Raw genomic sequence first — 14230 nt, 5'->3', positions numbered from 1 at the left:
AATTTTATGAAACCTGAAGAGAAAAAGTATTTACCTCAACCTGGCTTATGTTACTTATTTTTAGCGTCTTTAAGGTATCGTTTACAATTAATTCCCCAGCCTTCTTCTTCTTGTAAATGTAAACTTAGTGTCTTATGTTCTCAAAGCACTTCATCACCTTAGAATGTCTTATTCTTCTGAACTTAAAAGTTTTATGTTTGGGCGATACATTCGTAAAACAAAACAAAGAAATCCCCGCAGAAATAAATAAGTAACTGTCCATTGTAATGAAAAATGCTTGGATGGATAAGTATGAGTAAATAATATGGGGTCAGAGGAAAAAATATAATGTAAACTTCTAACAAGTTAAGCACGGGTAAATTGTGAAGTGCAATGCAAAATTCACATGAGTGTTTCATATATTAAGTAAAATCCACCAAAACAAAACACTGAATCTTCAAGGCAATTCTGTCCTTCCTGCCAGCTGCCACTACCTTTCTGGCAGCCTCCCTTTATTCTATTCCTCCAGCACAGGGAAATGATGCTCTGGCGACAAAGGGTACTTCCGCAGAAAACTTTTGAGAGGTACCAACTTAACTTCCAAGAGCTTGTAACTTACTCCAGTGATTTTAAGACGAAATTGGTGAGAAAGCTGTTAATATAGTAAAAAGTGCATAATAAATATATACGGGTATTAATCCTGCTCACAATGGCACCCAACACCCGAAAGAATTAAACCCTCCAACACCCTTCGGGTCTTTAAAATCTGGGCTGCGGTAATCCGAGCCCTAAGCGACCTCAGATGTGCGCATGCCTTGTTGGTGGAGCCGTGCTCCTCCTTCCTCGGGTCCGGAAGTCCCGGTTTGTTTGTTAAATTACGACCGTCGTAAACTAGAATTTTCTTGCGGCTTCTTAGCTTTACGATGGCAACAAGTATGGCGGCTGCTAGTGGTAGATTTGAAAGTGCGAAGAGTATCGAAGAGCGGAAAGAACAGACCCGGAATGCCAGGGCCGAGGTGTTGCGCCAGGTACCTCTGTTTTGGGGCTTTTGTAGTTATTTATTGTTGTGGGAGTTGAGGGTTCCCGTAAGCTAGCCCACTCACCCCTTCCCTCACCTCGTCAGTACTGAATCTCACCTTAATTTGGGTGAGTTCTCCCTTTGCAATGTCGGTAAACCCTTTTGTAGCTACCGATTTTTTAGATGTTCTGGCAGGTGCCAGTTGCTAATTCTCTTTTCAGGCAGATCTGTCTCTTTTTCTCCAAGTTTCTTTACCTTTTAAGTTACCCATTCTTTACATTTCTATCACTCGGACTGCACACTTTGTAGGTCCCCTGCGGCTTGTAAGGACTCTGCCAGCATGTCTCGCAGCCTCAGTCATTGCTACTGCTGTATCTGAAATGAAATTTTCCTTTTTCGGAAACACATTCAAGTCACACTTGAATAGACTCAGTTTGACATTTCCTCCTCCTGTCTCTATTGGTATTAATTCCAGACTTACTGTAAGCTCTTACCAATCCAAACAAAAGTTAACACGAATCTCAGTATATTTAGCCTGTCACAAAAGATCGCGAAACATTGTATTTCTCACTAAACTTCAGATACATAGAGGTAACATACAAAGAATGGAGAAAGTCAGCTTCTGAATTATCTGACAATCTATTCAATATGTAAGAAGTGTGGCAACGAAAGAGAAAAGTTGCAGTTGGAGAGCAACAGAGAATTCAGTGAGGGTTTTTGTTTTTATATAAGTTGGAAGAGTTTTAAACAAGTTTAAATGCAAGTGAGAAGGAGCCAGCAGAGAAGAGGGAGAGGAGACTCTAAAGAGAAAATGACATAGTTTCAAAATTTGGCAAATAATTTGAGGGTGAAGCAGCCCCATTCTCCTTTAATCTCCAATTTTCTCACTCTGTTCTTTGGAGTCCATCATAAGCCCTGCTCTTTTCTCTGATATCGATTTTTCTGTTTGGTATATAACCATTGTATTCATCTTCTTGCCTACACCAAGAATTATTATATGCACCCAGGGAAAAGCTAGCTGCAGAATGTTGGACTACCTCTCCATGATTTTCCCTTTTCTGGAATATTAACTCTTCTAGTTCTTGTTGCTTCAGCAGTTCTCTGATATAAACCTTTAATAAATTATTTTTATATTTGATTAAAAAAAAAAAAAAGAAAATGACTACAGCCAGGTTTTAAAGGGGAAGAGTGGGCAATTAGTCTTGGGTAGGTGAAATGTTGGTATTGTTTCGTAATTTCAACATATGTAATGTGTGTGTGTGTGGGTATATATATATTATTCATTCTTTTCTCTTTGGTATTTCCAGCAGTTTTTGGAGGGAGTAAGTTTCGTAAGTTGAGATAAATCTTATAGTAGAGATATGCATAGAATTTGAAAAGGACCAAACTCAGCTTTGGAGTTACAGGGAAAGAAAGAGGGCAGGAACGATTTCCTAGGAAAAACTTGCTTTGTTTGACTATCATTGAAGAGTGGATAAAAATTACCAATATGATCCTTTCTTTATACAGAGATGATTCTTCCTGAGGCATTTTTGGGGCTGGGTATTGGGGCTACAGGCATTGCATATTGAAGGCGTGGAGGTCTAACTGTTGCAAAAGTCTAAGGCAGTAGCCATGGGAATGGTGAAGGGAAAAGGGATTCCAAGTCATATTGAGCTAGGGAGCTTAGAGAGATGGGAGGGCCTGGACTCAGTCCCTGGATTCTCTCTGATTGGTAACTCAAATCACTGGAGATTGGAAATGCAGAAGGAGAGATTTTTGCTTTGTTTTGTTTTTTTATTTTTTTTTATTTTTTTACACTGGAGAAGCAAATTCCTGGCAAGGAATAGACATTCATTCATGAGTGGATATTTTTGTATAAAAATGACAGAGGTTTTTGTTTTCCTTTTTTTGTGAAACCCAGTTGGGTCAATTGCCAGTTTGTCTTTTTTTTTTTCTTTGGTTGTAGGCTAAAGCCAATTTTGAAAAAGAAGAAAGGCGTAAAGAACTTAAGCGACTTCGGGGTGAGGATACATGGATGCTACCTGATGTGAATGAGAGAATCGAACAATTCTCACAGGTGAATACTAACAGGTTTATGTGATGTAAGGATATCTGTCCTTTTTTGCACTTATTCAAGTTAATATTGGATGAATAATTTTATAGAATGTTTTCATAAGTTACAAAATGAATATCACATAGTTGGCATTGCTGAATAGTTTCATCTCTTTGGCAGAGGTAAGATATTGTAATATTTTGGACATTATGACTCAAATTTTGTTATTTGAGTTGGCTAGTAGAAGACAGCTTCAAATTTCTGGCCCGCTATAGCAAGCTTCTAGGCCTAAAAATTTATGCATTTTAAGCTTTATGTATTTATTTTATTTTATTTTTTTAGGTCTCAAGCCTGTTTTCCTATAATTTTTTTAAAAATTATTTTTAATTGACAAATAATAATTGTGTAAATTTATGGGGTAGAGTGTGATGGTTTGATCTATGTATACATTATAGAAAGATTCAGTCAAGCTAATGAACATATACATCACCTCATCAACTTATTTTTTTGTGGTGAGAACGTTAAAAGTCTGTTCTTCAATGGCTTTGAAATAGATAATACATTATTATTAACTGTGGTCATTAGTAATAGATCACTAAAAATTATTTCTAGTGTCATGAAAACTTTGTACCCTTTGATCAACATCTTTCCTTTCCCTATCCTTGCTCCTTCCCCTAGCCTCTTCCTATAATTTTAATTTGTGCTATCTTGTTATATTTTTTATGGCCTAATAGTCTTGTATAAATTTTTGGGGAGACCATAGAGGGATATTATATGTATGTATGTTTGTGTGTATATAGATGCATGTATACATGTTTGTGTATATATGTGTTTATTTGATTATATTTGTCACATTAATCTACAAATAAAGCCAAAATTTTCCCAGTATTTTTCTGGTAAGAAGTCTCAGTTATATGATTTATTGATAGTGCATATATTATAGAAGGTGTGTTAAGATTTCCTGAAAGATTTTATTTATTTAGACATATTCTTGGTCTTATTTCATCAGAGATTGAAAGTTTTTTAGAATGTGGTTTATTTTTTTTCTCTCAGAATACATCCTTTTAAATTAAGATGAAATTAAATTCTTTTCTTGCCTGTTCAAAATGATTGTAGGAACACTCTGTGAAGAAAAAGAAGAAAAAAGACAAGCATTCAAAAAAAGCAAAGAAAGAAAAGAAAAAAAAGAGCAAGAAACAGAAATATGAAAAAAACAATGAGTCATCTGATAGCTCATCAGTAAGTATGTACTAAAATTAATCAAAGCAGCTATTTGAGAACATTTTATTTGAATGTGTAACTTATGGGAAGTTAAAATACAAGAAAACGTAAAAAATATATTACTAGTTATGATATGAAAATATCTGGGATACATCTACTTAGAGATGTCCAGAAAATATTGGAAATGTTGATCTTGAATTTCAGAGAAAGGCTAAGAGGATAGGGATATGATTTGGGAATTATTGCTAAGCACAGCACTGGATCTTGCCCAAGGCCTGCTGTAACAATTACCTGGCTACAGCTGGTGTTCACTCAAGGCCCTGGGGCTCTGCAATCAGCAGGTGATGAAGCCAGCCAGGCCTGTGTCTTTCCCTTCAGGGTGGCAAGTTCCCCCAGGCCTGAGGTGGGTCCAGAGGTGCCATCAGGGACCCAGGTACTGGCGTCAAAAACCTTAGACTTGTACCTGGTGTTCTATTGAACTGTGGCTGAGCTGGCATTCAACCCATGAATGGCAGTCCTTCCCACTCTTCCCTTTTCACAGGCAGAGGGGCCTCACCCTGTAGCCACCACCGTAGACCCACAGGTAGTACTGGCAGGCTACCACTGATGTTCCCTTAAGGCCCAAGAACTCTTCAGTCAGCTGCCCGGCCTGGGACTCACCCTTCAGGGCAGTGGGCCCCCCCGGGCCAGGGCAGATCCAGAAATGCTATCCAAGAGCCAAGGCGTGGGGCTGGAGACCCCAAGATCCCTCTTGGTGTTCTACCACCCTATGGCTGAGCTGGTACCTAAGGCGCAAGACAGAGCCCCCTTTACTTTTCTCAAGCAGAAGGAGGCTCTCCCCATAGCCACCACAGCTGGGAATGTGCTGAGTCTCACCTGAATCCAGCAAGTCTCAGATACACAGTGAAGGCCACAGTGTAGTACCCGATTATTGGTGCTGGTTATTCAGGGCCTAAGGGCTCTTTAGTGGTTACCAGCTATGGCTGAGCTGGTATTCAAGATGCAAGATGGAGTCCTGTATTTACTCTTCTCTCTCCTCTCCTCAAGCAGAAGGACAGGGTCTCTTTTGGAGCTGCACATTGTGCAGCCTTGGGTTGGGGGAGAGGTGGTGTAAGCACTCCCTTAGCTACACCAGTTGCCCCCCAACCACCTTTCCATTGGCTCTGAGGCAAGTTGAGCACTAGGAGTCACCAAGGAATTCCACATCCTTGCTAGTACTTGGTATTGTCAGTCTTAGTAATTTTTAGCTATTCTACTGTGTAATGTCTCGTGTGATATTTCTCTGAAGAACAGGGATGTAGAGCATCATTTTAAGTCCCCATAGGGCATTCTATGTCTTTGTGAAATCTGATTTATTAAATATTTTCTTTTTTGTTTTTCATCATTTTTTCTTAGTGCTTCTGGTATCCTAATTTTTGCGCACCCCAAGATTGTGATTTCTCCTATGTTTATGTTATTATTAATTTTTTTTGTTTTTTGTTTGTTTGTTTTTAGAGATAGAGCCTCACTATGTTGCACAGACTGGAGTGCAGTGGCACCATCATGGCTCATTGCAGCCTCAAACTCCTGGGCTCAAGCAATCCTGCTGCCTTAGCAGCCCAATTAGCTATGACTACAGATGTAGTACAGAAAAGTTGTTTTTGTAGACATGGAGTCTTACTATATTGTCGAGGCTGGTCTCGAACTCCTGGGCTCTAGTGATCTCCTGCCTCAGCCTTCCAAAGTGCTGGGATTACGGGTGTGAGCCACCATGCTTGGCCTCCTATTTTTTTTCCCTAGAAGTTTTATAGCTTTGGCTTTTTTGCTTATTTATAATCCATTAATAATTTTTATTTATGTTGTGTAGTGTCAGTTTATTTTTTTCCCACGTGGATTTCCAGTTTTTCTAGCATCATCTGTTGAAAAGGCTGAATTTTCCCTATTGGAAGGAATTTAGGGAGATAGATATGTTAAAATATTCTTTCAATCCATTGTGCACTTGGTACATCTCTCTATCCATTTATGTCTTTGATTTTTCTCACAATGTTCTGAAATTTTTAGTGTAGAGATCTTACATGTCGTTTGTTATAGTTTTTTCCATTTTGTTTTCTGGAAGTGCTATCGTGAGTGGAATTTTAAATTAAATGTGTTTACAGCTAGTATGTAATTATAGAAGTGACTTGAAACATTAGGATCAGAAAAAAAAGAAAAAAGTGAAAAAAAACCTGCTTTTGATATATTCACCTTGCCTCTTATCACCTTGTTAAAATTACTAATACTAGTGTTAGTAGCTTTTTTAGTGGATTTCTTAGGATTTCTAGGTAAATGGTATGTCATGTGTGAAAAAGACTTTTACTTTTTTCTTTTCAGTCTCTGTGCCTGTTTTATTTGTTAATTGTTGTTGCCTTATTTCAGTAGCTAGGACTTAAAAATAGTGTTGAATGGAAGTGGTGAGAGTGGACATGATTGCCTTGTTCCTTATCTTAGGTGCAAAGCATTCAGGTTTTTACATTTAAGCATGATGTCTGCTGTGGGACTTTCATGTATGCCTTTTCAGATTAAGGAAATGACATTTTATTTCTAGTTTTCTGAGAGTTTGTATCTTGAATGAGTATTGAATTTGGTAAGTGCTTTTTTTGCATCTATAAGTGTTAAAATTTGCCAGTGAAACGGTTTGGTCCTGGAGTTTCTTTGTGGAATGGGTTTAACGACAGAGTTAATTCCTTTAATAGTTGTGTTAAATACTTTCTGTTTATTCTTGAGTTAGTTTTAGTAATTTCGGTTTTTCTGGGAATTTATTCCATAGAAATTGTCAAATTTATTGTCATAAAGTTATTTGTAATATTTCCTTTGTTCTTTTAATGTTTACGGAATCCATAGTGATACCCCTCTTTCATCCCTGATTTTGGTAATTTCTATTTTCTGTTTGTTTCCTCTGTCAGTCTGTCTTGAGGCTTATCAGTTTTATTAATCTTTCTTTATTGCCTTTTAGTTTCCTTGAATTTTCTCTGGTTGTGTGTTTTCTATTTCATTGATTTAAACTATATTTATTCTTTGCGAATACTTATTTTGTGTTTAATTTGCTCTTTTTCTAACTTTCTAAGATGAATGTATCGCCACTGATTTGAAATCTTTTCTAACGTGTATTTATTTTATAAAATTTTCTCATAGCACTGTTGTATCTCTACGTAACTTTGATGTTATATTTTCATTGCTGTCCCATTCAAAATATTTTTTACTTTACTTTTTCTTACTCATGGATATATAAGAGTTTTTAAACTTGCAGATATTTGTGGAATTTTCTAGTTTTTTTTTGGGTTATTGACTTTGATTTTAATTATTATGTTATACTCTGTATAATTTCAGTTTTTAAAAAGTTTTTGAGACATTTTATTTTCTAGCCTATGATCTATTTTGGTGAAAATTCCATATGTATTTGAAATGAGTATGTATTCTGCCATTGTTAGGTATAGTGTTTTATAAATGTCAATTAGGGAAAGTTGACTAATAGTATTAAGTTTAGTGTTAATGATTTTCTGTTCACCTGTTCAGTCAGTTACTGAGAAAATAGTATTGAAATCTCTTAATTGTTTTGTGGATTTTACCTATTTCTGCTTTCAGTTTTGTCAGTTTTTGCCTTATGTATTTTGAAGCTTTATTAGGTACATAGACAGCTCCTTGATGAACTGACTGTTGTTACGAAGTTTTCGTCTTTATCTTTGGTAATACTCTTGTCTGAAGTCTCTTGTATCTCATATTAATAAAGCCTCTTCAGTTTTCTTTTTTTGTGTGTTTTCATCGTCTTTTTAAAGTTCTTTTAGTTTTAATGTACCTTTTTTATATATTGAAAGTGTATTTCTTGTAAGCAGTGTATAATTGGGTCTTGCTTTTTTATCTAGCCTCTCAATTTCTTCTTTTTTATTTTATTGATTGATTGATTTATTGATTGATTGACAGAGTCTTGCTTTGTTGCCCAGGCTAGAGTGTAGTAGATCACTGCAGCTTCAACCCCTGGGGCTCAAGTGACTCTCCCACCTCAGCCTCTTGAAAGCTGGGACTACAGGTGTGCACTTCGACATCCAGGAGATAGATAGATAGATATATATATATATATATATATATATATATATATATATATATATATATATATATGAGTTTTTAAATTTCCAGATATTTGTGGATTTTATTAGGTTTTTTTTGGTTATTGACTTTGGATTTAATTATTATTTTATTGTACTCTGTATAATTTCAGTTGTTAAAAAGTTTTTGAGACATTTTATATTCTAGCCTATGATCTATATATATTTTGATATTTTGTAGAGATGTGGTTTTGCCATGTTGCCTAGCCTGGTCTCAAAGTCTTGACCTTAAGCAATCCTCCCACCTGGGACTCCCAAAGTGCTGGAATTACATATGTGAGCCACTGCATCTGGCCTCTTCCTTTTTTTTTTTTTCTTGAGATGGAGTCTCACACTGTCACCCAGGCTGGAGTGCAGTGCCGCAATCTTGGCTCACGTCTCTTACTTTTCAATTAGATGTTTTTTGTGCTCTCTAATCTGTTAGCTGTTTATGGCTTTTAAATTTTTTGTTAAAATTCATTAAAATTATATCAGCCAAATTTATGTGGCTACTATATTGGACAGTATATAGAAAAATTCTTTGAATAGTACTGGTTTGGATTATTTATGTTTAATGTAATAATTGATATGGATGAGTTTAAGTCTACCATGTTGTTATTCCTTTTCTATTTTTTCTTTGTTCTTTTTTCCTTTGTTCCTTCCTTTTCCTGTCTTTTGGATCGAGTGTTTTTTAGCATCCCATTTCATCTGCTGTAGGCTTATTAGGTATACCTTATTTATTTTTAATGACTGCTTTAAGTCTTATGCATATTTTAACTTACCATACTCTACTTTCAAATAATATATAATTTTACTTTTATAATTAGACTTTCACCAAAATATACTTCCATTTTCTCCTACCATATTTTTTGCTATTGTTGTCATATATTTTACTTCTACATATGTTATAAACCCACATTGTTTATAATTTTTAATGTCATACATTCTTTTTATTTTTACTTTAGTCAGTTATCTTTTAAATAAGTTACACATATGAAGAAAGTCTTTTATATTTACCCACAGATTTATCATCTCTGATATTCTTTATTATTTTATGTAGGTCTGAATTTCTGTCTAATACCATTTTCCTTTTGTCTGTAGAACTTTCATTAACATGTATTATAATATGGATTTGCAGACATTGTATTCTCTCAGCTTTTGTTTGAAAATTTCTTTTATTTCATCTTCATTCTTTTTTTCTTTTACCACAAACTCAGAAGTTCCTACTAGCAATCTTCATTTTTCAGATACTTGGCTAGATAAAGAATTTTAAGTTTATAGTGTTTTCTTTTTTTTTTTTTGCACTGTAAAATGTCATCCCATTGTCTTCTGGTTTGCATTGTACATATTGAGAACTCTGTAGTCATTGTAATATTTTTTCTCTGTATGTAGTGTGCCTTTTTATTCTGGATGCTTTTAGGGCTTTTTTTTTCATCAATTATTTTTCAGTGAATCAATTGTGATATGTCTTGGTATTGATTTCTTTGTGTTTATTCTACTGTCTTAGTTCATTTGGGCTGCTATACCAAAACTAACTGGGTGGATTATAAATGACAGAAACTTATTTCTCACAGTTTGGGAGGCTAGAAAGTCTAAGATCGAGGCGCTGGTAGACTTTGTGTCTGATGAGGGTTCAGTTCCTCAGAGATGGCTGTCTTCTCACTCTAACCTCATATGGCAGAAGGGAGTGCTCTTGGGCTATGTTTTATAAGGGCGCTAATCCCATTCCCAGTCATCTCCCAAAGGCCTCAGCCCCTATTATCATTGTCTTGGGGGTCAGGATCTCAACATAAGAATTTGGTGGGGGACACAAACATTCAGAGTGTAGCATCTGCCTTAGGTTCATTGTGCTGCTTTGATTTGTGAGTTTACAGTTTCCATCAAATATGAAACTTTCAGGCTTTTTCGAAGTATTTTTTTTTTCTGTTCCCTCTCATTTTGGTAGTCTCCTTAAAATAATGTCTCACAGGTTGATGAGCCTGTGTTCACTTTCTTTCTAGCCTTTTTCCTTTCTATGCCTTGGGTTGGGTATATTTTATTGCTATGTCGTGAGCTTCAGGTTTACTGGCCTTTTTTTTTTTTTTTTTTCGAGACGGAGTCTCGCTCTGTTGCCAGGCGGGAGTGCAGTGGCGTGATCTCAGCTCACTGCAACCTCTGCCTCCTGGGTTGAAGTGATTCTCGTCCCTCAGCCTCCTGAGTAGTTGGGATTACAGGTGCTCATCACCATGTCCAGCTAATTGTTTGTATTTTTAGTGGAGATGGGGTTTCACCATGTTGGCCAGGATGGTCTGGATCTCCTGACCTCGTGATCTGCCTGCCTCAGCCTCCCAAAGTGCTGGGATTACAGGCGTGAGCCACTGCGCCTGGCCGACTGGCCTTTTCTTTTGCTGTGTCTAGCTTACTGTTATCCCTATCCAGTGACATTTTCATTTCAGGTACTGTATTTTTTTTTTTATCATTAGATGTTTCGTTTGGATCTTTCTAATGTTTTTCAGTTTATCTCCTCATTATCTTTACATTTTCCCTTCCTTGAACATATTTATGATAGCTGTGTTAAAGTCTTGGTTTGCTGTTTCATTTTCTCTTGTTTTTTCCTGTTCTGTTTCAATTAAATGATTTTTCTCTTGAATATGGGTCACATTTGCTTGCTTCTTTGAATGTCTAGTAACTTTTAATTGGATGCTGAACCCTATGAAACTTATATTGTGACTGCTGGATTTTGTTGACTTCTTCAGAGAGTATTGAGTTTCCTTTTGGCATACAGTTAATTACTTGTGAATTAGCTTAATCCTTTTCAAGGATTGTTTTTAAGTTTTGTTCGTATGCATCTAGAATAGCTTTACTCTAGGACTGGTTTAGCCTTTCTACTAAGGCATGACCCTTGTGGGTTCTCTGCTGATTGTCATGGATGTACAGCGAGGTTTCTTTATTCTGGTTGGGAGGAACTAGAATGTCTTCCAGCCCTTTGTGAGCTCTGGGGATTGTTCTGCTTACAGCTCTTTGGTAATTGTTTTCTCCATGGTAATTTTTCTTTGCCTGACCTTGTGGACTCTCATCCTCAGCATGTTCAGCTTGGTCTTTCTTTAAAGACTCCAGGGGTCCTTTAAGTAGATTTCTGGCACCCTTTCTCTGTGTAACTTCCCATCTGTACTTTTGTTTCAGCCTTCACAAAGTTCAAATTCCGTTTCCTTTGCTCAGTGAGATTTTCATGTTCTGCTTGGGTTACCCCTCTATGCCACAGTCTAGAAAGTGCCTTTAGATAAAAAGCTGTAGAGATTGTAGTTTCATTTTTATTCCAATTTGTATGTATTTCTAGTTTGATGCCATTTATTTTGTCAAGGACAGAAGCAGAAGTCCTCAAGATCCCTTGATTTTTGCTGGTAGCACTTTTCTGTCTTAGTTCCACCTTCTAGGTTTTGACCACTAGATAGAATTAGAGGTGTGGTTAATTCTGCAGGCTGCACAAGAGAAGGAGAGCCCTGAAGGCTGTGTTAGGTCAGGAGGCGTATTAAGCTTGATGGTTAATGAGTTCAAGGTAAAATGGAGATTGAAACTAAAATTAGCAAGAGAACTGAAGTCGTAGCATGGGGAGCATCAATTTTGCTGAAGTGGTAAGGTGAGTGAGTGCATAATTGTGAAAATGAGTATAGGTTGCTGCTTAAAAGTTTCTGACTAGTGCTATTGAAAGAGTAGAAAAAGACATTTCATTTAATTTCAGCTTGCATGTATCAAATGCTTATTCTTTGCCAGACACTGTTCTAGACATGGGGAATATAAAAATATATTTTTAAACCTTTGGGGAACTCATTTCCTAATTGGATAAATAGATACATAACATTAATAATATGATTTTGTAGTAGATTTTGTAGAAGAAGATGTTGGCTTTATTTTCTATTGTTACTGAGTTTAGCATACCATCCAACATGATGCCATGGTAGTACAGGGTATTAAGAGGGATTTCATTTGCTAACTTGTTGATTAAATGATGCTTGAATTGAGACTAGATAGATTAGTAAGCATTAGGCAAATAAAGGTGTGCTTGGCATTTCATGCATAAGGAATTGCGAGAGCAGAGACATGGAAGTATGAGATAATATGAGTGTGAGTATGTGTGTATGTATGTAAATATAACTATAAGCAATTTGATAGTACTAAATTATAAAACAGGAGGGGGTGAATGGAGATGAAACTGTAAGAATTAATAGGGCCTTGTAAACCAAGAGCTTTGACTTTATTCAGTAGGGAATGTATCATCTAATTGGGTTCAGCTGCATTTATTAGAAAATCTCAGAATAGCCATTGATTATACAAGATAGAAATTCATTTTTTTCTGATATGAAATAAGTCAGGTAGACAGTCTAGGGCTAGTATGGTCTTCTGGGACCTAGGCTTCTATTGTCTTGCTTTTCCATCATCCTTACAGCATTGCCTCTTAGTCCAGATAACAGGAAAGAAGATGCTCTTTTTTTTCTTAACTTGACTTCCAGAAAGTCCCATAAAATACTTTTGTTTACATCTAATTGGACACTTGATCATAAGGCTTCACTTTCTAGCATGGGAAGTACATTACTTCTCCAAATAAAATGGGATTCTGTTGGTAGGAAAGAAGAGGAATAACTAGCAGTCTTTGCAATGGGAAGCCCTAGAAGAGAAGTACGGTGGTCAGATGTTCCCTTTATATTACTCTAAATGTATTTGGGGTGAGGGGTTGGAGAAAGAAGGGGAGCAGGAAAGATGAGTCCAGGAGATTAATTAGGTCTCCTGGAATCAGTTGTCTAGGTGAGAGATAAGATCTGATCTAGGGCTACTACTTTTTTTTTTTTTAAGGCGGAGTTTTGCTCTTGTCCCCCAGGCTGGAGTGCAATGGCACGATCTTGGCTCACCACAACCCCCGCCTCCCGGGTTCAAGATACTCTCCTTCCTCAGCCTCTCAAGTAGGTGGGAGTACAGGCATGCACCACCACACCTGGCTAATTTTTGTATTTTTAGTAGAGATGGGGTTTCACCCTCTTGGCCAGGCTGGTCTCGAACTCCTGACCTCATGATCCACCCACCTCGGCCTCCCAAAGTGTTGGGATTACAGGCGTGAGCCACCGCGCCCAGCCTGGGGTGCTACTTTAAGGATCAAAGAAGAGAATATTAGTTGGTATTTTGGTTGCAGGTAACAGAAACTAAATATAAATTGGATTTTGCAAAAAGGATTTATTATTAAAGTACAAAATTCTCATAAGACATATAGATGTAGGAATGCAGCTAGGCTTCAAGAATAGCTGGAATTAGAATTGTGAATGGTTTTTGCAATTTTCTTGCCATTTTTCATTTCCCCTACCCTGAGTTCTAGTTTTTAAAAAATTTTTGCTGATTTCTATTTCTCATGACAGAAATGGCCTCTCCCAATGCCTTCCCATTTCTTAGTTTTAGATAAGCCCATTTAGACCTGATTTCAGATTCCTGAGGAATGGCTCAGGTTGATGTGAATTGGGTCAGGTACCTACGTTTGAACTAATCAGTAGTGGCCAGGGATAGAGGTAGGCTCGTATGGTAATCATGTATTCACTCTATGGTATATTTAATAAATATTTTTAAAATGAAAATGGTAGGCTTGAATGTGTGAGGTAACATCATCCTGAGTTTCTGACTTGGTTTAAGTGGGTGGTTGGTTGTTCCAGATAACTCAGTTCAATACTATACAAGGAGAAGTAGATTTTGTAGAAGAAGAGGATAGCTTTATCTTCTGTTCTTACTGAGTTTAGTATGCCATCCAACTGCAGTAGACAATTAGTCAGTGAAACTTTGGTTAGACAAATTTGAAAGATATCAGCACAATTTATTGTAGTTCAGGCCATCAGAATGGATTTAATGGCCCAAAGGGAATGTTTA

General features: G+C 36.7%; 1 protein-coding gene across 4 annotated transcripts in view; it reads left to right on the top strand.

Moving 5' to 3' along the window:
- The first annotated feature begins 839 nt into the window (after window positions 1-839).
- Window positions 840-14230, top strand: part of CWF19L2 (CWF19 like cell cycle control factor 2) — a 120444-nt gene continuing 107053 nt past the window's right edge. For 2 of the 4 annotated variants that reach the window (XM_063783372.1, XM_009424103.4), the window contains exons 1-3: window positions 868-1007; window positions 2946-3056; window positions 4149-4271. In XM_063783372.1, the coding sequence (XP_063639442.1) occupies window positions 903-1007; window positions 2946-3056; window positions 4149-4271 (339 nt within the window). In that variant the 5' untranslated portion in view covers window positions 868-902. Of the gene's footprint in view, window positions 1008-2945; window positions 3057-4148; window positions 4272-14230 lie in introns of all 4 variants that reach the window. The other 2 variants (XM_009424104.4, XM_522171.8) reach the window with 2 other exon arrangements.

The sequence above is a fragment of the Pan troglodytes genome, chromosome 9, assembly GCF_028858775.2.
Source record: "Pan troglodytes isolate AG18354 chromosome 9, NHGRI_mPanTro3-v2.0_pri, whole genome shotgun sequence".
In the NCBI taxonomy this organism is placed as follows: Eukaryota; Metazoa; Chordata; class Mammalia; order Primates; family Hominidae; genus Pan; species Pan troglodytes.
Note: the sequence above shows the minus strand (reverse complement) of the source record. Positions and strands in the feature narration are given on the sequence as shown.